Source organism: Carassius gibelio, chromosome A23 (assembly GCF_023724105.1).
Source record: "Carassius gibelio isolate Cgi1373 ecotype wild population from Czech Republic chromosome A23, carGib1.2-hapl.c, whole genome shotgun sequence".
Lineage (NCBI taxonomy): Eukaryota > Metazoa > Chordata > Actinopteri > Cypriniformes > Cyprinidae > Carassius > Carassius gibelio.
The window spans coordinates 15,215,534-15,242,152 of NC_068393.1; the positions used below are offsets into that span (position 1 = coordinate 15,215,534).

General features: G+C 36.6%; 2 protein-coding genes across 2 annotated transcripts; one reads left to right on the forward strand and one right to left on the reverse strand.

Annotated features, from left to right (window-relative positions):
* The first annotated feature begins 10,184 nt into the window (after window positions 1-10,184).
* LOC127944329 (uncharacterized protein K02A2.6-like) lies at window positions 10,185-13,040 on the forward strand. Its single transcript, XM_052540210.1, has one exon. The coding sequence runs from the start codon at window positions 10,185-10,187 to the stop codon at window positions 13,038-13,040; it is 2,856 nt and encodes a 951-aa protein (XP_052396170.1).
* Window positions 13,041-19,790: 6,750 nt separating this feature from the next.
* On the reverse strand, window positions 19,791-26,527 carry LOC127944808 (isocitrate dehydrogenase [NAD] subunit gamma, mitochondrial). The gene is made up of 14 exons (XM_052541082.1): window positions 26,447-26,527; window positions 25,982-26,029; window positions 25,739-25,750; window positions 25,530-25,627; window positions 25,328-25,443; window positions 25,188-25,248; window positions 24,839-24,971; window positions 23,906-24,039; window positions 23,720-23,822; window positions 23,461-23,607; window positions 22,768-22,862; window positions 22,490-22,550; window positions 21,016-21,145; window positions 19,791-20,841 (listed from the first exon to the last, which is right to left on the reverse strand). Exons 1-13 carry the CDS (start codon window positions 26,510-26,512, stop codon window positions 21,044-21,046), a joined length of 1,176 nt encoding a protein of 391 aa, XP_052397042.1. The 5' UTR covers window positions 26,513-26,527; the 3' UTR covers window positions 19,791-20,841; window positions 21,016-21,043.
* Between the last annotated feature and the right edge of the window lie 92 nt (window positions 26,528-26,619).

The window sequence follows — 26,619 nt, forward strand, 5'->3', positions numbered from 1 at the left end:
ATTCACTAGCCCTCTCTCTTCCCTCGCTCCCTCTCTTCTCTCTTTTTCTCAGGTCTCATGTGTTGTTAGATGAGGGGAGGAGCCAGTAACGCGAGGTGTTCTTATACATCCATCTTCACTGTGACACAGAGAACAGATAGATGGAAGCCGAAACTCTTTGTCACAGTTTGGGTCAAAGTGACACTGTTCAGACCGTGTGATTTATGCTAATGTTTGCTTCCATATTTCCATTAACCTGCCCTGGGTGTGATTGCACTTCTTGCCAGCTGACTTATACAATACATATTGTGTTTACTTACGTATAAATTCTGAAAGGTCTGTGACTTCAGCTATTTGCAAATTATATTCTGATTTGTATTCCACTGAAGGTTGAATTATTTTATATAAATAAATTATAAAGGTTATATTTATTTATATAATTTAATTTGGTAATATCAGCTTTTATGCTGAATATCCTCTTTCACAGGCACTGGTGAGACTTATGATTTTTATAAGTTATTTTGTTGCAAGCATGACATGTCAATTTTGATGAAATAGTTTGTGATTTTTAGATAATTTCCATCATTCTCAAGTAGGTCCACTTACTATTAAAGTAAGGGCTCCTGATACATTTATGCATAACATTTAAAATGTTAAAATATTTTTTATTTTATTTATTATTATTATTATTATTGGTGTAATAGGGCATTAAAAACAGCACTAGTTGTGCTTGACACTGTAATTTACGAATAATATAAGTTTTGGTTTAAAGTGTACATTTCTAAACTGTAACAGAAAATATGGAAATATATATGATGTACAGACATTGAAACAAACTGATAAATTACTGATAAAATGTCAGTCTTGTTACATTCTAAAAAAAAGGAAAATATAGAATTAATAGGATATTTTAAGTACTGCATATAGTAGCAGTAGTATTTTTTATTTAACCAGGTATGTGCATGATTGCTAATGAAGAACAAGAGAAATATTACCAAAGTGGTCAGGAACTCAGACTACTATACAGTACCCCTGAACACACTGCACTCAAAAACATTGTGTCTCTTGAGCCTCTCCGATTGTTGTGGATTTGGACAGATATCTCGGAGGCAGAATGCATTTGCAGCACAAATCAAGCAGACATAGAGCAGGCTGCAATCATTTCCCATGATCAGCAGATTTATTGAAGGGAACATTTCCAGGGCCCCGTTGGACAGGAACGAGGGCCAGATTAGAGCAGTTCCACATCTCACTGACCTCAGAAGGCTTTCTATAGATGCAGACCTTCTTCTGTGGCCCGAAACTAAAGAGACAGCTGTTTTTCCTCTAACAGAGCATTTGTCTGGCAGTGTATTATCGGCAGGCTTCTTCATAATAAAAGTGCTGAAAAACCCAAGATCAGGCGTGTGATTTAAACATGTTTCTGCCAGAAAGAGCAGCTTCCCCGGATCATAAAAATGTTTTGCTAACATTCTCATTAAGTTATGAAAATGTTATTTATAAATGTTCTCGGATAGTAAATATTTAAATATTATTTATATGTATTATAAAAAATGTTTCTGTGCTACTATTTTGAGAATCTTATTAAAAACTTGATTACCCTGAACAAACATTATATTAACATTACTGGATGTTATGTTTTGTGTTATGTGTAAAACTTTGCCGGAATATACAATCTGAGAATGTTTACTTTCTAGAAAACAGTTTGATAATTAATACATCAATACCTACATCATATCCGGGTTGATAACAGATGTTTTTGTGGTTATATGCTCTGTTGACTGTGATGACTTCAGGTGACACCTGAATTCAGATCTCTTTGGAAGCTCCTGCTCCATAATCCAATGATTTTCAGATCTCTCCCAGAGAAGCGAGAGAGGTAAAGTATGTGAGGCTTTTGTGTGGAGGCTCTGGAGGCTTTACAAGGGCAATGCAAGGAGACAACACTGAACTGACAAGCAGTAAAATCAATGTGAGGACTTGTGAAAAGACATGAAATACTAGTTCATTGAAGTCATTTCTCCTGGGCTTTCTGGTGAGATGAAAGTAGCACCGAATCAACAAGTTTAGACAAAAGACATGCAGTTACTGACTGCTCTGAGTCTGAGCTACTAACCTTAGAAATGGTGCATGTCCACCCATGTTGCAAGTTGCATTATAAATATGTTAAATAAACTGTAGTTCTCACAAATATTTGTTTTGGATTAATTTATTTATGGATTTATTGTCACCAAAGATACCCCCAGTCTCACCTGTTGCACACCAAATTGCTGTTTTCTCACAAAAGCTCTGTCTTCACAAAAAAAAAAAAAAAAAAAAAAAAAAAAAATATATATATATATATATATATATATATATATATATATATATATATATATATATGTATATATATATATAGTGTACATAAACACAACATTATAGCCATTCGAACATTTTATGATTAAAAAACAAATTAATTAATTATAATTAAAATTATAATTATATTTACTTAGTATCTGCATGTTAACAAGGACATCTGAAAAAAAAAACAGACATTTTTCAAAGCAGAAAAAGGTCATACAGATTTGGAAGGACAGACAAAGTTAGTATATGAAAAATATATACCTTTAAGCATTCAAAATCTTGTGAATGAGACTAATAACTGTAGCTATACTGCTTGTCCACTACTGCAGGAAACCATATTATATCACACAACAACATACTTATTATTTGCTTGTCATAAGTCACAGCCTAATAACCTAGAGTCCTGAGTTTATCCAGGCATAGATATGGATATATGTGTTAGTAGGTGTGTCTGAATTCACGTGTGCAGGTATACAGTATGTGTTCATGTGTTCTCCTGCCGTCCTGATTGCACTCATTAACTCGGTGGGAGGCAAAAGGCATAAAAGGACACAGATCAAGGACGGCAATGCAGCTTAATCTGCTTTAAAACCTGGCTTTGAACTAAAGCTTTCTCATTTTTGCCCAGCCTCCATTAAAAGACAGACCAAAAAAAGCGACGTAAGCCTGGGAGGGGTAGAAAAGGATGACAGATGAATATCTAGGAAAACATAAATTGACAGATAACTGCAGATCCTGTACTGCACCACTCATGCACAAAGAAACAGAAAAGCACAAAGAAAAGCTCTGGAATAAAAAGGATGCATCTCAAACAGGGTGTAATGTTAAGTCACAAACCAGCCGAGGCAAACAGACCAGAAGCTGTGGAAATGAAATCGCTGCAGTGCTGAGTAACTGTCTTCGTTTTATATGCTTCTCACGGACTCGGGCTAATGATTTTAACAAGCCCATTTCATTTGTGTGTTTTTATTTACACTTTTTAGGATGTCCGAGGGTTTGTTGACGTCAGTCGGTAATTTATGGCAGCGATCATGATGATGATGACTTTATTTATAAGTGAGTGGAAGGTGGAAAAAGGAGTGAAAGGGAGCTCTGTTGTAGAGGAAGGTAGATGCTGAAGGAGGTACGGGGGTGGGGGGGTGAGGTAAATGGTGCACTGTTTTACTATTAATCATAAGGCTGAATGAGAATGTCAGTGAAACCTTAAATGTGTTTCTAATTTCAACAATACACAGGCATATTCTAAATCCCACAACAATACTGAACAATAAAAAAAAAATATTATGGAAATTATGATATAATATCAAATTAACAAAGTTAATATTATATGAATATTGTCACTAATTTAATTCCCCTTTGCCTTCATGCATAACACATTATTTTTAAATGTACAAATATTGTATGTTAGTCTCTCAATATGAGCTCCTAAATGCATGATATTTAGACTTTTATGAGAAGTATAACATGTCACACAGTCTCAGGTGTAAACATACCAAAGGTAATTCATGTCAGCTGTCCTATTATAAGCATTCAGATTACAGACCAAAGTCTGGAGCTATATTTGTTCCTGGTTGTATAATGAGGGATGTGGTCAAATGTACTACTGATGGACAAATGCAGGAAATAGGACTATTCCCAATTCATCTTGATAATAGTGTTTAATTTTGACTAAAGTAAACTCAAATTGATTGGCAAGTGTGACACAAGGACAATGGATGGTGTGAGAGAAGATGAAAGAGAGAGAAACACGTGGAGAGGGAGAGAGTACAACTAATGGTCCAACAAACTATAGTGGTCTCTTTTCTTTGAAATTATAGCTCACATAACTTAACGAATACACATTATAAAATTATAAAAATTATAAACATTTTGTTTGTAGAATTGACGCCTGTTTATGCCATGGAATAAAACAATTAAAAAGGTAATTTAAACCTTTTCTCACAATTCAGACTTAAAAAAAATAATTCTTGCAATTCTAAGAAAAAAGGAATTGCGAGATCTAAACTCTTTAGATGGAAAAATTAATAGTGGTGAAAAATGTATTCAACATGTGAACATATATTCAACATATCAAGCAATAAACAACAGATATAATTTGTACAATTTTATGGAATAATTATTTGTTATTGCTAAATGCCTTTTATTAAATTCAGAATTTTGCCCATCCATTGGACCATGCTTTTTTAAATAAAGAGGCAAATGAGCAAGAGATTTATTCTTTTTTTTTTTTTTTTATAAGTGAATAATGTACGGTTTTATCTGGTCATTATCACAAAATAAACACCTTCATGGTTTATCCAAGATCCTGTTGGGGTATATTTAGCGATAATGATGTCTGAATATACACTGCTACACCGCTTTTTAAAAAAAAAACAAATGAATAAATGGACATGAAATGTTGGTTTGAGTTAAAAGTATTTGATTAAGGCATGGAGTTCTGTGACCTAAAATTTGCACAGTGTTGCCAGGGACAATAGTCAGTATACAGTTTAGTGGTCATTATTCAAAAATATCTGACAAAAATATAGCGACTGACCAAACAGACTTGGGTATTTCTAGTCCAATGATGGAAAAACTCTCTGAGCACAGCTCCTGGAATCACTCTCACAGCCTTCAGAGGATAAAAGTGTAAACATTAGAAAACCATAAACATTAGCTGAACAATATAATGGAAACAAGTACTGAAAGACAAAGTGCTCATAAAAAAGAGAGATGCTTTGCATTATATAAAACATTAAATTTGTCTTTCAGCTTCGGGAAAGGTCTGTCTGATAGAGCTGATTTCATGTGATGTAAGAATGTGTGTTAAAAGTGTGTTTAAAGTCTGGGTGAGGTTCTAAAAACTAATAAACCACAGACACTGACTAATTAGGCCAATTGTTGTCATTTTTACATTGCAAAGGCAACACGCATTTGATTAAATGGAAGTGTTCTCGAAATGTTACAAAAAGGTTACAAAAGCTGTCACTGGGGCAGTACCTTTTCAAAATGCACACTTTTGTACCTTTTAGGTACTACTATGTACACTTTAGGTGCTAATTTGTACTTTTAAGGTACCAATATGGACTCTTTAGGTACAAAGGTGTGCCTTTTGAAAAGGTAATACCCCAGTGACAGCTTTGAGTACAGAATGTCTCAAAGCAAATTGTGTTTAACGTTTACATACAACAATATGTGAATGATGTATTGCAGACCTAATGAGTTCAGCTTTTATAAGGAAACACTTGTCTTACTTCACCCTCTCATAAAATGAAAAATTATCCATTTTATGAAATGTTCTTATATTTTATGAATGGCTCACGTAATATAAAGAGAAAACTGACATCTGCCCTGAACAGATTGGTGTGGGATTTACTTTTCACTCCTAAACTGCTAGTACATTTCATTAGTAATTTAAAAGAAATACCAAGTAACACATTAAATGTAAAATTTTGAAAGACTGGTAAATAATGGTATTTACTTGTATAACACTCCTATAAGCTTTGTTTTATTTACAATTTAGAAAAATCATTTTCAGTGTTTTTTACAAGGCCGTTTCGCAAGAAAGGCTATGCTTTCACAAAACAATTTAGATGAAAATAATAACAGTACAAAAAGGAAATCAAACAAATATGAAAAATATGACATCTAATAGTTTGTAAATCACCTATTTTCCAAAAGAGACAGCACTTTGGGAAACTAAATGAACTTGACATGACTTGAAAACGTGAAATGATCTGTTAGTGAGCATGTTTTTAGCAAGCACTCAGCTTGGGTAGATTAAAGCTGCTCCTACGTGCCTGTGGTCTTAATTACACCTGCAGTGTTTACAGAGGATGTGATGACTAATGGTCCGAAGAGAAGGTGACTATTAATAATAATAGCTGAACAACAGCTGGCGGTGACATAAGATGCCCAAGTATTCTTATCATTGTACTGAAGTAAAACAAAAAACAAAAGTTTAAAAAGGCATAAACTACAGTAAATTAACTATAATTCATGTATAGCATGCTAATATAAACATACAAAGATATACAATGAAACATGAATTTACATGGGCCCAGGAAAAAAACAAAAAACAAAGAGACTTTGACACACTACTGCTGCTTCTTTACATTCGAGTTACAATACACAAGATCACAGTCACGCAGAGGATCATTTTACATAATTGGTTTTAGCAAACTACAAGGCTGTTGCCTTATTGTATTTTTTCAAGAACGGAATATCAAATGTTGCTATTTTTGGATTTAAACCACTTGGAGATGGATGACAGGTCATCAGTGTTTAATGATACTGACTTCAGAGTGTACTAAATGTACTTCAGTAATGGAGAGTAAGGTGAGAGAGACCTCACAAAGCTTTGCTGCTTTTGTGCCAGGGCTTCATTATGCTACAAAGATTAAGGAGCTTTCCCTATCATATTCTTTTTAAATTGAAATAGGATGGAGACCCGATTATCCTAAATTATTCTTCCCTGCCTTATATCATCATAGGACTTCCTGCCAAAATCCCATAAACTTTTTCATGTTGAAACAAAGATATGTTCTTCAACCAAAAAATATTGCTGAACATTTACTCACCCTCAGGTCATCCAAAATGAGCGTGTTTCATCATCAATTCAAGTTTATTTGTATAGCGCTTTTTACGATACAAATCATTACAAAGCAACTTTACAGAAAATTATGTTTCTACAATATTTAGTAGTAGCTTATCAATGGTGACTGTCAGTTTGTGCACATACAGTATGACACGATTTTTCAGAAAAATTAATACAAGACATAGTCAACCAGACGATTAGCATTATTAACAGCAATTATTATATGATGCAGTCACACTTAGCAATATTTGTTAGTTCTGTTGTTGATTCAGGGTTAGCAGCATCTGAGGTCCTCTGAGGGGTCAGCATCATCTCTTCTCAGGTGTTCTGGATCCAGATTGGAGCTGGTGTAAATCCTATTTATTTGATCAGATGCAACTGCAGTCACATTTTAAGAGATACATTATTTGAATGCTTTGCGAAAGAGATGCGTTTTTAATCTAGATTTAAACAGAGAGAGTGTGTCTGAACCCCGAACATTATCAGGAAGGCTATTCCAGAGTTTGGGAGCCAAATGTGAGAAAGCTCTACCTCCTTTAGTGGACTTTGCTATCCTAGGAACTACCAAAAGTCCAGCATTTTGTGACCTTAGGGAGCGTGATGGATTGTAACGTGGTAGAAGGCTAGTTAGGTATGCAGGCGCTAAACCATTTAGGGCCTTATAGGTAAGTAATAATAATTTGTAACTGATACAGAACTTAAAAGGTAGCCAGTGCAGAGACTGTAAAATTGGGGTAATATGATCATATTTTCTTGACCTGGTAAGGACTCTAGCTGCTGCATTTTGGACTACCTGTAGCTTGTTTATTGAAGATGCAGGACAACCACCTAGAAGTGCATTACAATAGTCCAGTCTAGAGGTCATGAATGCATGAACTAGCTTTTCTGCATCAGAAACAGGTAACATGTTTCGTAGCTTGGCAATGTTTCTAAGATGGAAGAATGCAGTTTTTGTAAAATGGGAAATATGGTTTTCAAAAGACAAGTTGCGGTCTTATATAACTCCCAGATTTCTGACTGTAGAGGAAGTAACAGTACATATGTCGAGTTGCAAATTGTAATTTACAAGATTCTTCTGTTGGCTGTTTTTTGGTCCAATAATTATTATCCGAATTTAATAGGAGAAAATTATTGTTCATCCAATCTTTTACATTTTTCACACACTCTGTTAGCTTAGATAATTTAGAAGTTTCATCTGGTCTCGTTTAAATATATAGCTGAGTATCATCAGCATAACAGTGGAAACTAATCCCGTATTTTCTAATAATATTAGCAAGGGGCAACATGTATATTCAAAATAGAAGGGGACCTAGGACGGATCCTTGTGGCACTCCATATTTTACTGGTGATAAATGAGATGACTCCCCATTTCGGACAGGTAGGATCTAAACCATCTTAGAGCCTGCCCTTGAATACCTGTATAGTATCATCAAAATTAAGTATATCACTTAGTAATAACACTCTCTCTTCATTAAAAAAATCCTCTGTTGTCCTCCCACTTCAAAATACAACAACATATTTGTTTAGAACCTTTTTGAATTAGCATATGTTATGTCTCTGCTTATTCACAATAGATGACGTTTTCACTGGAGAAAGCAATATTATGAATAGGGGACTTAAAGGGATATTCCACTTGAAAAAATTAACATTGTGTCATTTATTACTTACCCTCATGTCATTCCAAACCCCTAAAAGCTTTGTTCATCTTCAGAACACAGTTTAAGATACTTTGGATGAAAACCGGGAGGGTTGTGACTGTCCTATAGACTACCAGGTAAATTACACTGTCAAGGTCCAGAAAAGTATGAAAAGCATCATCAGAATAGTCCATCTGCCATCAGTGGTTCAACCCTAACCTTATGAAGTGATGATGAGAATACTTTTTGTCTATTCAAAGGACACTTACAAAAGAATTTGTCTCCTTTGTATCTGTTGGGATGTTTATTGTAGCAGCACGGACTGTAGAGTGAGTGACACCAGTCATGTTATGTTGTCTTGCAGCTGATAGTGCTGACCGGTTTGTTGTGTTTAATAAAGTTAAGTGTACGCAACTATATTGGCGTTAACCGTCCATTCTATTTATATAATAGAATAGAATGAAACATGGTGGCAGCGGTGCTGTGAGAAAAGTAAAAGCACAGAGATTAGACACAACGAAAGTCACAGGCTGAGTATGGAAGAACGAGCGGGGAGTTCACGAGCAGCGCGGATGGAGAACGCGTTGGGACTTAGACCGCCACAGGCACTTTGCCTGGACTCATCTAATCTAGCAAAATCATGGAGATTGTGGAAAGAAGAGTTCACGCTGTATATGGATCTTACCCTCGCGGACGCTGACGAAGCCGTGAAACTGAAAGTTTTCAGTTATATCATCGGGGACACTGGAAGAGAGTTGTGTGAGACCCTGATACCCACCTCGTCACCAGATCGCACAGTAAGCAGATTAATAAATGCACTAGATGACCACTGCAATCCAAAAGTGAACGAGACAGTTGAAAGGTACCGTTTTTTTGTCAGAAATCAGGGCTCTGATGAGAATATCGACAAATATGTAACAGACTTAAGAATGCTCGCTAGCACGTGCAATTTCGGTCAGATCAAAGACTCTCTGATCCGCGATAGGATTGTGTGCGGCATTTCCAGCTCTGTTTTGAGAGAGAGACTGTTAAGGGAGCAAGATTTGACTTTGGAAAAATGTGTGCAAATCTGCAGGGCAACCCAGCTGTCGCGGGAAAACAACAGAACGATTGAAGGACGAGTGACAGAGGAAGTACATGCTGTAAAACATGCTGTGAGAAAAGAGAAACACACGAGCACCGTGAACTGCAAATTTTGCGGGAAAACGCATGAAAGAAACAAACTGAAATGTCCTGCATATGGAAAAAAGTGCAAAAAGTGTGAAAAAGATAATCATTTTGCCACAATGTGCAGAACAAAAATGCAGAAAGAAAAAACAGTGCATACAATTACTGAGTCAGATGAGGACAGTTATGAAGACATCTTGTGCGTAACAGCAGAGACAGTAAACACTGTGACGAAGGAGAAACAGAGACCGCCCTCAAAACTCTTTGCTGCCATGCTCCTGGGACAAGAACAGATAAAGTTTCAGTTAGATTGTGGAGCTAGCTGTAACATTATACCTGTCAACCTGTTAAATCCAGCCACACCAATAGAAAAAACTGAGCAAGTGCTGGTGATGTACAATAAAAGCACATTACAACCAATAGGGAAATGCAAAGTTAAACTGAGAAATCCCAGAAACAAGAAATTGTACCGATTAGAATTTATGGTTGTAGATGAGGGGTCTGCAGTGCCACTACTGGGCAGCAGAGCAGTACAAGCCATGAATCTGGTAAAAGTGCAATATGAAAACATCATGGCTGTGGATAGCATTGTCACTAAAGAGACTGGGAAACAGGAAATGTGGAACATGCATGATATCAGAAATGAATATGCTGATGTGTTCCAGGGAGATGGATGTCTGGAGGGTGTGTATAAGATAGAAGCAGATCCTACAGTAACACCTGTGAAACTACCAAAGAGGAGGGTTCCTGTGGCAATGATGGCGCCACTTAAAGCAGAGCTGAGTGATCTTCAACAAAGAGGTATCATCACACCAGTTGACTGTAGCACAGAGTGGATCAGCAGTCTTGTTATTGTTAAAAAGCCATCTGGAAAACTTAGAATATGCATAGATCCAAGACCACTTAACAGAGCTCTGAAAAGATGCCACTTTCCACTGCCGACAATAGACGAAATACTGCCAGATTTGTCAAGGGCAAAAGTCTTCACAGTATGTGATGTCAAAAATGGATTTTGGCATGTGACCCTGAATGATGAATCAAGCTACATGACAACATTTGCAACACCTTACGGCAGATACAGATGGCTGAGGATGCCAATGGGAATCAGCCCAGCACCAGAGGTGTTTCAAAGAAAACTCAACCAAGCTCTGGAAGGATTGCGAGGTATTTATGTCATAGCTGATGACATTCTCATCACAGGAGAGGGTGAGACATTAGAACAAGCAAACCAAGACCATGACAACAAACTGAGACGACTGTTGAACAGATGCAGAGAAAAGAATATTAAACTGAATGCAGAGAAGTTTCAACTGCGAAAGAGTGAGGTTCCATACATTGGACATTTGCTTACTGCAGACGGGCTCAGAGTGGATCCTGAAAAGGCACGAGCGGTCAGAGACATGCCACGTCCAGTAGATGTCAAGGGTGTCCAGAGGCTCCTGGGCATGGTAAACTATCTCTCAAAATTCTGTGATCACCTGTCAGATGGCTGTGAGATACTGAGGCAGCTAACACATAAGGACAGTATTTGGGAATGGTCAGATGCTCATGAGGAAGCATTTGCACGGCTCAAAGATGTTATCACCAAAGCTCCAATTCTCAAATATTACAACCCAGATGAGCCACTGACACTTCAGTGCGATGCGTCAGAGACTGGGTTAGGGGCTGCTCTACTTCAAGAGGGGGCACCAGTTGCTTATGGAAGCCGGGCATTGACTCAGACAGAGAGAGGGTATGCCCAGATAGAAAAAGAATGTCTGGCCATCGTTTTTGGTATGGAAAAATTCCATCAGTATACGTATGGGCGCAAAGTAACTGTACACTCAGACCATAAGCCACTGGAAAACATAGTAAGAAAACCCTTGTTGAACACCCCAAAACGCCTGCAAAGGATGTTACTGCGACTACAGCGTTATGACATTGAAGTTAAGTACATCCCAGGGAAGGACATGTTGCTAGCTGACACACTGAGCCGCTCATACTTACCTGAACATGCATCAGAGAGTTCAGTAGAAGTGGAGATTGAAAGTATAAACATGGTCCAGCATGTCAACATAGCAGAAGAAAGACTCCAGGCCGTCAGAGAGGAAACAAGTAAGGACAGAAAGCTACAGACTCTGATCAGATACATCCAAGAAGGTTGGCCATTGAACAAAAAGGACTTGCCCAGTGACATTGCACATTACTACTCTTTTCAAGAGGAACTCAGTTCACAGAGTGGAATTGTCTTTAGAGGGGAGAGAGTAGTAATCCCCGATGCACTCAGAAGTGATATTGTCAAGCGCATTCACTCCTCACATCTGGGCATTGAGGGATGCCTAAGAAGGGCAAGGGAATGTGTTTATTGGCTCGGGATGAATGATCAGATAAAGACATTCATAGAAAAATGTGACATCTGCAGATCTATGGATGTAAAACAGCAGAAGGAGACTCTGTGGTCTCACGAACTACCAAGTAACCCATGGTCTAAGGTAGGAACAGATATATTCACTTTAGACAATAGAAACTACCTGATCACTGTTGATTACCTCTCTAACTTTTGGGAACTGGACTACTTACCTGACACAAGATCCACCACTATTATCCGTAAGCTGAAATCCCACTTCGCAAGACACGGTATCCCAGACATGGTTATCTCGGATAACGGCCCACAATACGTGTCAGAAGATTTTAAAAGGTTCAGTAGACAGTGGGAGTTTAAACACAAGACATCTTCCCCGGCCTACCCACAAAGCAATGGGATGGCAGAATCAGCTGTAAAGACTGCAAAACGGCTGTTGAAAAAAGCAAAAGCTGATGGAAAGGATCCATACATCGCCATGCTTGATCACAGAAACACACCATCGCAAGGGATCAAAGCAAGCCCAGCACAGCGATTGTTCAGTAGGAGAACCAGAACTCTAATGCCTATGCATGACAACCTGCTACAACCAAAGATAATACACACCCGACAAGGACTGATTGAAAACAGGAACCGTCAGGCTGCATGTTATAACAGACATGCAAAAGATCTTGATCCGCTTAAACAAGGAGACAGAGTCCGTGTGCAACCTGAGGAGCATAACAAAACATGGAGAAAAGCGACAGTAATGAAATCTGTGGACTGCAGGTCTTATGACGTCCAGCTCGACTCAGGAAACATTTTGAGGAGAAATCGCCGACACCTCAGAAAGGACAAAGCCACAGAAGTAGAAAAAACAAAGACTTGTCAACCCGCAGAGGTGAACAGGGACTGTGTGACAGGCTCAAAACTTAGCACAGACAGTCCAGGGGTGACTATTACAAAGTCTGGAAGAAAAGTGATTAGACCTTACTACCTTAAAGATTATGTACAGTAATCTACTAACGCTTATCTCTATATCCAGGGGATTTAGTATGTGTTTGCTTACAGTTACAGCTTGTATTAATATGTGAGAGAGAAGAGGAAAAAAAAAAAAAAAACTGAGAAAAGAGGATAAAGATAGCACTTTATTTTGGTATAAGACTTTTATTAATGTAAGGGAATATGTAGAAGAAAAAAAAAAAAAAAAACATTGCAATTTCAGTAGGATAATGCAAAGACAATGTTAAGACATTAGAAATTTTATGTTGTGTAATTTTCATAATACAAAAGTTATAAGAATGTATATATGTTCTAAATTGCATTCCTTGAAGTTGTTCAAAACAGATTGTCTTTCAAGTTGTAAGATAACTAGAAAAAAAAAAAAAGAGAAAGGATGTTGGGATGTTTATTGTAGCAGCACGGACTGTAGAGTGAGTGACACCAGTCATGTTATGTTGTCTTGCAGCTGATAGTGCTGACCGGTTTGTTGTGTTTAATAAAGTTAAGTGTACGCAACTATATTGGCGTTAACCGTCCATTCTATTTATATAATAGAATAGAATGAAACAGTATCCCTCCACATTTTGGAGAACATGAGCTGAATTCAAGCAGCTCTTCTCAGCCACATTGCACATGAGTACAACTCATATTCTCCAAAAAGGCACTATAGTGATGTGGAAAGTTACAGAGGAGATAAATTGTTGAATAAAGTCATTATATTAGTTTTATTTGCATACAGAAAGTATTCTCATCACTTACGGTTACGGTTGAACCACTGATGGCAGATGGACTATTCTGACGATGCTTTTCAGACTTTTCTGGACCTTGAGAGTGTATTTTACTTTGCAGTCTATGGGACAGTCACAAGCCTCCCAATTGTCATCCAAAATATCTTAAATTGTGTTCCAAAGTTAAACAAAGCTTTTATGGGTTTGGAACAACATGGGGGTAAGTGATTAATGATAAAACTTTAATTTTCGGGTGGAGTATTCCTTCAAATCATCTTAATGATGGATTTGTTTCTTACTTTACTAGACATTAATTGATAGACTGGTGTCATGTGGATTACTTGTAGATAGGAAACATTTTTATCAGCTGTTCAGACTCTCGTTTTGATGGCCCCCATTCACTGCAGAGGATCCAATAATGAGCAAGTGAATGCTACGTTTTTCTAAATCTGTTGATAAAGAAAAAAATAATTCACTCTTTTATAGGTGCTTTCTTATTAACACAAAAGGAATCCAACAGATATAATGCTTAAAGGATATAAACATTAAGACCACATCTTCAAGACCACATACTGTGGATTATAGCCAATAAAAGCCTATTAAATTTAGGAGTACATGCAGTCCTTACCAAAGAGCTACCTCTTGTCCCCCATGGCATGTGCCATTCCACACCTAAGGACATGAAGACATTTCCAATAAACACTGGCCAAAATCAAAACATTGGGCTCAAGCAGTAATGCAAATTGTCAGTACGTCTTGGATAAGCTTGCTGAGGATGTTTTTGTATAAACTAAAGTTTTAAGCTGACAGGAGAAAATGAGCTGACTAAAAACAGCAGCACTTTTAGTAGCCTCAGGAACATGGAAAAGCAATACTCATGTATTGGTCTAGTGCCATTATTCATTTGAGAACGAAAACCTAAATGGTAGTAGCTTGTGGTGTATAAAGAACCCAATCATACTGGAGTCGAAGTAAAGATACCTTTATGAAAAGTAAAAGTGCCTGGCATAAACAGCTGATTATAGCCATTGCAACTAGTTGAGTGTCGGCGATGGCGATGAAGTGTGAGAATCTATGTTAGAATATGTGCTTGACTACAGCAGTTCAAATGCACAACACACCAATAACACAATGAAGATGAGCCAACAGAATAATAAGAAATATATGTACTGACACTACCAGTCGAAATCAATTTTGAAATAATGAAAAAGTCTTTTATGCACACCAATGCTGCATTTATTTGAAAAGTATACTATAAAACAGCAATTGTGAGATATAATTTTATTTGAATTTTGTAAAAAATATTATTTCAATATATTATTACAATTTAAAAGAACTGTAAAAAATGTAAAATATCAAATTGAATTTATTCCTGTGATGGCCATTACTGTCCAGTCTTCAGTGTCACATGATCCTTCAGTAACCATTCTAATATGCTGAATTGCTGCTCGATATCATATCTTTTTGATATATAGATATATGGTGCTAAATAAATATAATATGATTATAATTTGCAGTATCTTTAAATAATTTTTACCACTTTTAGCGGTTGAAGCCTGTCTGCTAAATATTGTAAATATCAACAGTTCTCCATCATAATGGGAGACAGCTATCATATACAGTACAAATCTAATAGGAATAGACTTTAGCATCTGCATTTCACAATGCTCATAATATTTAAATAAAAAACATATTACTTTTATCCAAATGCTTACACAATGCTTTGCTTGTCTGTTCTGTTTAGATTTCTCTTGCGTGTTGTTCGGAGCACTTCTCTACTGATTCTGAGGAATGTTAAACAGGGCCAATATTCATTTGGATCTTAGAACAATTGCCTTTTTATCCTGAAAACTTACACACACACTAGCAGAATGTGTCATATCATGGAAAAAAACTAAAGCTGTATAAATAAAGTTGACTTTTGAAGTAAAATAATTGAATGCAGGCTACTGTGTTAACATACTTAAACTTTCAGAACTCCGAACTCCTTTTCCAATTCAAACCCTTTATTAAAATATTGAATAAATAAATAAATAATAATAATAATAAAATCTTCACAGTTGTGAACTTGGTAAATTAGTGTGACTATAAAACTGTAACTTAAACTTTGCCAAATAAACCTTTCAGTCTATGTGGAACAGATTTATCAACTATTGAAGAAAACCCAAGCTGATGGTGCTAAACTACCACAAATTTCCTACACATGACCTGAACTATATCATTATGAGAGCAATAGCTACTTCAAAATAATAATAATAATAATAATAATGACTTTAAAAAAGGGGGAGGGGGTTATATTTTAGTTAATAAACCCTGCTTGCATGTGAATCTGCCTAATCTCGCTTTCATTCAATCCATTGTTACACATTCATGGAAGGTTTTTTTTATTTTTTTTAAATGTTATTACTTGTTTCAGGATATTCTGAGAATATTTCTGAGAAAACAATAAAATGGAAAGTTCCATTACCATTCACACAACCAGGAAAAAAAATATTTAAAAACATTTAAACAATAGATGTTTGGACCTTTAAGAGAACATTCAGAAATAAAAAAATTTATAGCTTTATTGGAATATTAGAAAAAAAAAATATTTGAACATGTTTTTGTTAGCTGGGGAGGGGCTCGTTGGTCTGTTTTATTAACTGCTTTACAAACAATTCCCCACTAATTGTTACATTGTTAGAAAAAAACGTCATACCCTGAATAAAGCCACCACTGTCATGCTTTTCTAGTGGATTGGCAGAACAATCTGTTTTATCAAAAGCTCTTTAGAAATGTTCCAAGGTGAGCAGGGAGTAGACTAACATCAGAGATGTGAAGAGAGGAGATATATATATATATGTCCTTACTCTTTCTCCTTCTCTTTGTCCGCATGCATTATCCCCAGCCTTAAATCCGTTCATTTCTCTAAATGTCCTTAGTCACAGTCTAGACAAGTGTTTGGCAGTCATGACAGGGAAACAGAAACTGGGGAGGCTGTAGTTAAAAGAACAGCAGTGAATACAGCTGCTCTTTGACGGCTCATGTGATGGATTCCCCCTTTTAATGTGTTGTGCTCCCTAAAAACCTGCTGGATATAAACTTAAGGGGGTGGGGGACGTCACACATTTACATAATTGATGGTATGATTCCAGCGCTCAGAGGAAATTAGTTGTAAGATGTCTTTAAAAGTAAACTATGAATGATGCGACAAGAGCTAAGGCTTATGTTAAATCACAGATAGCCCTTCAAGAAGGAAAGGTGACTGAGTCATTCTCTCATCGACTATACGGTTCAACCAAGAACAGAGGCTTCTGCTGTAACTTTAAAGAGAATTTCCTATTTTTCAACATACTGTATCACGTCTTTTGTGTCGATTATCTGAAATCAACGTAAATATATACATAAAGAAAGAATTTAAGAAGTAAATAAATTGTCCTGAAAACTGATAATCATATATAGTAGGGTAAAATTAGCTAAAGTTAAAGGAGCAGTTCACCTAAAAATGCAAATTAACTCAGCCTCAGACTATCCAACAGTTTGTTTCTTCATCAGAACATATTTAGGGAAATTTAGCATTATATCAGTGGCTCACAAATGGATCCACTGCAGTAAATGGGTGCCGTCAGAATGAGAGTCCTCTATCCATAATATTGCTTTCAATATCTAAAAACAGCTTTAAACTAATATTTGTTGGATTTTTATGGGAGAGAACAACATGGACTTTTTCACTGGAGGAATAAGCATTATTATGGGTTATGGACTGGTATTATGGCCAGAAATGAAAGTTTTAAAACATCTTCAAGAGGAATTTGTTCCTTATAAACTTGCAGCTTTTCACTAAACAAGACGTTAATTGATGGACTTAAGTGATGCAATGCTGCATTTCTCTGAGTCTGTTCCGATGAAGAAACAACCTTATTTACACCTTGGATGGCCTAAGGATAAGTATATATTTTCAGCAAATTTTTATTTTTGGGTGAAGTCTTCCTTTAAGCCACCTCTATTTCATAATTGCTTAAATAATTAAGTACAAATAAATGTGTTCTGGGACTGGGCTTGATACTTTGATTGTTAAATGAGTGAAAGTTTGACACCCGTACTTCAAATTAAATATTTTTTTTGTCCATTATCAAGGTTGGATTGTTGGCATGTCATAATAGAATAAGTGTCCTGTTTCCTAATCGCATTCGGGATGCATTTTGGAAACAAAAGGTGCCCTGAACAGAAGTTGTTTAAAAGTACTGAAACTCAGACCTATAACATGCATTTCACTTGACATTCAATGACTATACTAGCTTGACCAGAATATAACATTTGAATACAAAACATAAGTGAAAAAGTCTGGATGGGAACTGATATGTGATGTCTTCTGAATTCTAATAGCATGTATATAAACACTCATGCAATAGGTGGTTGATTTATCAGCCCTGCCATATGAAAAAAATTCTGTTCCTTATATTCTAATTATAAAAGATCACAGAAAAAGATGTGCTGAAACATCCTCTGTACAGATGCAGTTGGCGTCCTGCAATTATCCCTGCAAGATTTTATGAAACTGAACCCTAGAGGGAAAGATACAGGTCTGCAGACATTTCTTGCTCATAACATCTTTGTTCATGAATCTCCATCTACGGTGCAATATCCAATAAGATTTACTGCGTCAAGACCTGGACTGCTTACAGTCATGAAGAGATCAATGACTTCCAAGTTATATCAGGAAATTCTCAAACAAGATACGTGGCATCTGTTATGCGATCCCAAAAAATTCTCAAGTAGTGAGAACATGACCATGATGAAAAAACTTCCACATATTAGAATAAAAATTCAGTATTGACCTCAGCGTCATTGGAACATTGTCGCACATATTCAAACAAACTGTTCAAGGTGAACAATGCAAAAATGTACGTAAAATCAAAATTGTCTTTGGAGGAATGAGTCAAACAGAATTTATTTTGTTATATACTGACCGACGTGTGCAACATCCTGCTTATTACTAGACTATTCCCAACAAATAAATAAATAGGTATACATGATGAAATAACTCAACATGGACTTTTTACAAGCCATCTCACTCCCATTATTGTCTCTCATTAGAAACACATGATGCACAAGGCTAAGGATATTTAACCACATCATACAGTCATTGACATGTAGTTCATATACTTGCATAATCTACAACAAATAACATTCCATATTTTCCCCAGCTGCTGTATTTTGTTAGTGATTGCTAGGCTGTTGCACAGCAATGGAAATTGCCATTTCTTCTGACTCGCCTTATTGGAAATTATATTTCCATTTAGGATTCCTAATATTATTTCATAAGATTTGAGTCTGTCCCTTGGGTTTCCCTCTCAGAACAGCAAGCTATTTTTTTCCACACAGAAAGCTCCAGCTGTAAACAATCGAAAAATGTGATGTCAGTGAGCTTGTCAGATTATTTGGAAAAGAGCGCATGCGGTTTTATGACTGAGAATCAATCTGAACAGACTTTATTGGTTCCTATCAATGCTGCTGCCACACAGATGTAGTGTATTTATCTATTATTTGTTGCCCTCTAGTGCCCAGACTCGCACATCATACATCAATCCTTTAGGCAGCATGTTGTCCTGTAAAAGTAACGATTTCTGCAGGAAAACCGTATTCTCCAAATATTTTTTTTCTTAGTTCAGAGTCAAACAGGACATTTGGCAATGGCCCTGAAAAAGGAATAATCCTTCAACTGGAGTGTTGAGGTTTTCTTGTCACCAGTGCTTACTTGGACCCTGTTTGCGAATATTGTATTAAGTGTACTGCCAAACGTCCTGCTCCCGAGAGCCCCAACACTACACATTTTGAATACATCCCTTATCTAAGACACCTATGCAAATATTTAGCTCGGCAAAAGAAGACTCCAAGATTTCAATTCGTCGTTTGAGATGTGAGAAACTAAAATGTATAAAAGTGCATTATGGCCTATTATAGACACTTCCAATATGATGTCTAATTTCTCAGGCTGTGTTCAATTTTAAGCTGCCAGTGATTGTACCAGCTTAAGATGAAAAAATAAGCAAAACATATTAAAGAGGACAAACATTTTATTCATTATGTCTCTGGATTAGAGGTGAGCCATTGAGGATTTGTGCAACAGTCTAGATTTGAATCCCTTAGAGCAGTGGTTCTCAACCAGGAAATGACTTCGATGACTTAAAATGGTTTAAATTTAAGCTTTAATTTAATTTTGAAAGTGTGGTTTCTAGACCTGGAAAAGCCATGTAAATTCAAAACAAAACAAAAACTACATTTATATTGCCTGTACATAGTTATGCCAAGCTTTGATATATTTTATCAGGTAGAAACTGACAAAGGAAGCCTTGGAGCCTAAAAGTTTGAGAACCACTGCTTTACAAGACATGATGGAAAATGTGCATGTTTAACTCAAAAGATGACAGTGACAGATCCGGACTTATCACATGCTGTTAAGCACTGCATATCACAAGACAATACAGGAACATAAAGATCCAAACCAACTGATGCATCATGAGACCAACATTAAGTAAATAATAACACAGCACAAAAGCCTAAAATAAAATATATCTCATGGATATCCATAGTATGAAATCCAATAATATAATATAATAAAATAATATAAACACCCAAATGTTTAAGGCAGATGAACGAGTAAAATGCTGTAGTTCCTACAAGTATAATTATGTAAATGGACAGCTGGAGTCAATAAAGCAAACCCAAAAGGTATAAACCCAAAATGAATATGTTGTCCTTGAGGATAACATGGCAAGAATGGATAAAACGTGGAATGCAACTGAGCACCAGAAACACAAATCCAATGCCAGGCCCTCATCATAAATACTGTATTAGCATAACATTAATATAATCTTTTAGATACAATACGATAAATCTGAAAACACTGCAGTTCCCATGAAAAGACCACTAGGCCCAAGAAGCAGCACAATCACAAAGCTGACGCATGTTGTATTTCATGTGATACCATCTCCACTGCTGATCCCCATAAAAAGCTGCATGATTCAGGAATAAATCTCTCGTCTAAAGTGAAAGCAACATTACTGAGGCATCTAATGAAGCGCAGATGTCCTTAAGAAGCTGATGTGTCTGAAAGTAAAATGAAGGGGAAAAGATATTAGTGGAAGCCAAGAACTGCATACTACAAGAAAAAGAGAAAACATTAACAGCCCTAGCAAACAGGAAATGGCATTTACAATAGCTTGGGCTTGTTGCTCCTGGACTGAATGGCAGAAGAGATAACGTGCAAGAAGTGCTCAGTACCAGAGTGGTGGAGTGACACTGACTCTGTTTAGATCTCAGTGGTGCGGGGGCCGCCGCTCTGGATGATCCTCATGATAGACTGAACCACTTCTGAGGTAGTGCCCTGACCCCCAATGTCAGCTGTGTGCAACTGCAACAGGAAACATTACAGAAATTACTACTCTGGAACTAAGAACTAAAATGTAGAAATATGAGCAATATTCTTAAAAAGATTGTATACAATATTTTTACATTGTACAGTACAATAAAAAAAAATGGGGGGGGTCACCTAAATAGACATTACTACGGTAATGTAATGCCATGCAATTAATTTCAAGCAAATATACTTTAAAGTTGAAAAGATTCAAGTAAATTTTTAAAAACTTTTATTAGATAAAAAGTGCACTGAATTGATTAAAGTCACATTTATAATGTTTATAGTGTTTCCATTTCAAATGCTGTTCTTTTGAAATTTCGATTAATTAAAGTATCTTTAAAAAATTTGATTGCTGCTGAAAATTAAGCTTTGCCATCACAGGAATAAAGTACAACTTTCAAATATATTAATATGGAAAACTATTTTTTGTTATTCATTTACATATTATTAGTACAAAATAATAATATTTCACAATATTACAGTTTTTAATGTATTATTGATCAAATACATTCAGCCCTGGTGAGCATAAGAGACTTCTTTCAAAGATGTGTAAAAAAAATCTTACTGACCCCAATCATTTGAACACTAATGTAATTATGTAAGTGTATTATGATAAGTGCGGTCAATTGGTAAAAAACAACAACAACAACAACATTAAACTAATTAATTGCAGATTAATCCCACCTAACATTAAAGTTTTTCAATATACTTTTTGGTAACCCAATGATTTAACTGACGACATGACTATGACATATGACATCTTTCACTCTTTGATATAAATTGATAAAGGTTACATTGTGCACTGCTGCATTTGTGCATGCAGTTGAAGAGCACGTGCTGCGAGCAAAGCATAACAGCTGACAGGACAGGAAACATTTTTTTTACTGACATACGCCTGACAACATCTCATCTGACCGCAGTTCACCATTGTTCTGCACTCGTTTGACTTGCGGTGAAGCTAAAGAGCGCGTCTGTTTGATATGGTCGTAAAGACATTCTACGTCTAAATAAATGCATTTCTTGTCAAGAAAATAAGACAGAAGCAGCAGTTGTGAGTGGGGAGGCCAACTCTATCTCAAAACAAATATACAAAATTAATTGCCTGCGTTAATGCAGCACTAAAAATTACTCATTACTACAAAGAGTTCTTTTATGCACAAATTTAAATAGTGCTAAGAATGCCTGAGTCTAACTGGTGCCTTGGGCAGGTATTCACACCTGACAAAACTCTTATTCGCCAAAGCCAGTTGTGATCTAAACCCTGCTTTACAAGATGTGCTAGACCAACCCTAAAATGTGGACTGGGTTTATAAATTAGAGCGTGTGAGTATGACTGACCCTGGTCTCATTCATGGTGGTGAGAATCGCACCTCGGATCATGTTGGCATAGTCATGAAGTCTGAAAAAGAAAAAGCATATATTAAACATAGAACTACAGTAATATGGATAGAAAATTCTGTTAGTACATTTTTGGCTTTTTTTTTTACAACAGGGAAATTCTGTCGGTTAAAGTTAGATTGTAAGAGTTGCAAAGGACCGGGAAAGCAAAAATCAGCAAAATTACCATCACAAGAGTTGACACATAAAATAACAGGAGCTCCTCATTTACCACTTACTTGAGATGATCTAACATGAGGCAGCTGGCAAGCAGCATGGCAGTGGGGTTGGCAATGTTCCTGTTGGCAATGCTCTTTCCTGTATTCCTGGTGCCCTGTCATTCAATTGTCACTCAAAATTAACATTTCAGTTTCACAGGAACAGTTTAATTTCAATAGAGAAACCGTATTTAAACAGAAACATCATTCTTTAAAATGGGTCCATGTATAATTGCATGTAGAACAACAAAACATCTATCTTTTTAAGTAAACTCTGGCTTATGAATATTAATTAGCTTAGCCAAATAAACTTTTTTTAATGTTTCAAAGTCTTTTAGCATTTTATGACACACTGAAAATCGCCTCTCATCAGACAGTATTTGCAATTGCGAATTCAGATCTCTTTCACCACTTATTGCGCTTCAAATACACACAATTATATAAATATCCCTGTCTTATGACTGAAGTGAACGCAAACAGTTGAGTAAGAAAACACGTGCCTATCAATAAATTGGATCCATACCGCTCTTAAAGTGACAGCAGACTAATATTCCTGCTGCTCTGTAACTGTAATGTTAAACAAACACTACCCAGGCCAAGGCTAATAAAACAATAATACATCTAAAAATTTAAGAATTACTGTGTTTTTTTGTTTTTTTAACTTGTGCTAGTTAGGATTGTGCTAATCGCCTCGGTCTTTTCCTTCAGACCAACCGTTTCAAACACAGCGTAGTCTCGCCCGTAGTTGGCACCAGGAACAAGACCGGGTCCACCCACCAGCCCCGCACACACATTGCTGACCACATTTCCATAGAGATTAGGCATCAACATAACATCAAACTGCTGGGGCTTGGAAACAAGCTGAAAGAACATAACCACAGTAAATATAGTAATAAGCTTTTTTGCATTCTCATATCACATCAAAACTGTCACTGGCATGATTTGTTTGATTATTTATGCAGGAGTACTTCACCTGCATGGTGGTGTTGTCTACAATCATACTATCAAACTCGATGTCTGGGTATCCAGAGGCCACCTCCTTACAGCACTGCAAGAACAGCCCATCTCCCAGCTTCCTGTTAGGAGAACAGAGTGAAAACACATTACGTGACCAGTGACATTCTACATGGTACAGATGACAAGCAGTGCACTAACTGACATGATGTTAGCCTTGTGGACAGCTGTGACCCTGCGGCGACCTTTCTCTCGGGCCAGTTTGAAGGCATAGTCAGCGATGCGGAGGGAGTTGTTCCGTGTGATGATTTTTAGACACTCTACAACTCCTGGTACACTCTGAAACACACAGGAAATAATGAGTATTTATTATCATTTCAGGGTATAGACGAAAAAAAAAGGAAAAAATGGATAGGAAAAAAACAAGATTTTACACATGAGTGGGGGACACAGAAAGCATCATGCACTGAACCATATGAACAAATAATGAATATTTATGTGTGTGTGTGTGTGTGTGTGTGTGTGTGTGTATATATATATATATGACGAACAGGTTTTGACGAACAGGTTTTATTATACACTACCATTCAATAGCTTGAGGTCAGTAATTTTTCAATGATCAAAAATGACAGCAGAGGCATTTATTTATATTATAAAATACTAATATTTTAAATTAAACCTGCTCTTTTGAATTTTCTATTCAATAAAATGTAAGCAGCATAACTTTCGTTTCCGCACATTGATGATAAGAAGAAAAGTTTCTTAAAGGGGCAAATCAGCAAATTAGAATGATTTCTGAAGGATCATGTGATGCTGAAAAGACTGGAGTTATGGCTGCTGTAAATTCAGCTTTGCCTTCAGAAGAAAAAATTAAGCTTATTTTATAATATATTAATAATTTGCACTTTTACTAAAAGTCTTTTACTGAGACTTTTCAAAAACATTAAAAAAAAAAAATCTTACAGACCCCAAACCTTTGAACTCATGTATTTTGCTTTTGTACTTATGAGTAATAGAATAATATATTTTAATATCTTCATTGATTAATTCAATTAATTAATTCAAAGAAAACATGTCATGCGTGAAAACAGGCAGAGCTGTGTGAGAGTCTGTTGAGTAGGTGCGAAAAAATGCGGACCTCATGCTCCAGACTGCTGTACTCGCCCTCTGTGTTTTCTCTGATGATGATGATGTCGATGTTTTTGTGGCGCGTCTGGACTCCAGGAAGTGACTGGCAGTGCATCATATTGGCAAACAAATCCAGACTCGTGCTGAGAGAGAGAGAGAGAGAGAGAGAAAGCTGTGCTGACTGCTGAAAGCCAATGATGGTGAACTGGCTTAGACACACAGTCAAGGGCAGGAGGCCAAATCTGAGACACTCAATCGAACTCAAACTGAGGGGCCCAACAATTTTCATCACTTCAAAGCAGCATAATGGGGCTGGTATAAACAGAATAATTGTGTAATCATTTGTCTTTCAGGCTTACCGTAGAAGATTGTTTCGTGACTTGTGGTTAGGGGGCATTGTGTGTTGGGTCTCAATGTTACCTGGAACAAAATGAAAACTTTTGTTATCTAGAATCTCACTAAAAATAGCATTCCATTAACTATAGCTAGATGTACAGACCCTTAAGAGCAACTCCATTGCGGCGAACGGCCATAATGGCATTGTTGATGTCATCCTCACTGGTAGAAGAAGAATTTACGTGCACCACCTCAAAGTCCACAGGAACACAGCTGAACCTACGATTCAACAGGAAAATCTTAATGTGGCAATGGATTAGCATAAACCACTATTTGTATTTGTGCAAAGTATTGCTTTGACCAACCTGAAGAGCTCTCGCACATGGTTAAGCAGTTCGGGTCCAATCCCATCTCCAGGAATCAATGCTACAGTATGCCGGCCTCCATACTTGGCGGGAGGAGGCTGCAGATAAGCATCATGAATAAATATTCAGTGGATATCTTACATGTGCGTGATAATCATGGAAATAACTGAGGTATTTGACAACATGCTTTTATGTTACTCCATACTTACTATGATTTGTCCCTTCAAGACAGAAGAGGGCCAAAGGTGAAGAGTTAAAAAAATACAAATAAAATCACAATTAGTGATAGAAAATTAGGAACCGCAATTAATTCCTTTTATTGGTTAAGCTCATGTAAGACAGTTTTTTTGCTTCTTCTAATCGATACTACAATATAATAGATAGATAGATAGATAGATAGATAGATAGATACAAGTATACCGACAAAGGTATTATTAGCTGCAGCAACCCACTGTGTATGTAGGTTTTCCTCTTTGACTGTTCACTGCTGCGCCAAAGACCTACAAAAACAGAGCCATTAAGCATCACACGTCAGAGCTGTTTCAAAATCTAGTGCGCTGCCTACTCAGACAGCAACCTCCGATGCCTAGAATGCCAAAAATGTTGTCTACGTTGGCACCTCACTACGTTTTGAAACACTGGCGAGCACTGAAATCATCCTGTAACATCATGACAGTCACATTTGCATTGATTAAAGGCCGCACTGAAATTTTAAGTATAAATTCATAAATATGTAAGTGCATTGACTAAGCTAAACTACAAGTATAATGCGCAATGATACTAAACTGCTGTTTAGCAAGCTCTGACCTTGTCTTGCTGAAATGTCACGCTAATTTTCCGCGTTGTTAAGCAATCTCGTTTTATTTTTTGTGTTAACAAGGTGTCTCTGAACATACTATGTAAATAAAATGCCTTGCCTTTGCTGTATTTCCCAACTGCCTTCCCAAGATTGGTTTTACAGCTTTAGTTAGAGTGGCCATCATGACAGTAGTATGCGTGACTGCGTGTGCGTTCTATTCCGGTCTAAACACCGACCGGTGGAGAAAGGTTCCGGTCTGAAGTTACTTTCTTTTTTAATAAGTCTTTAAAA

Bases quoted from the DNA above. Each gene is read 5' to 3' on its own strand.
- LOC127944329 (XM_052540210.1), top strand. From the start codon at position 10,185: ATGGTTGTAGATGAGGGGTCTGCAGTGCCACTACTGGGCAGCAGAGCA.
- LOC127944808 (XM_052541082.1), bottom strand. From the start codon at position 26,512: ATGATGGCCACTCTAACTAAAGCTGTAAAACCAATCTTGGGAAGGCAG. The intron at 26,030-26,446 runs GCAAGGCATTTT...CTGTTTTTGTAG, and splicing joins AGTTGGGAAATACAGCAAAG to GTCTTTGGCGCAGCAGTGAA. The intron at 24,040-24,838 runs GTCCGCATTTTT...TGTGTGTTTCAG, and splicing joins ACAGCAGTCTGGAGCATGAG to AGTGTACCAGGAGTTGTAGA.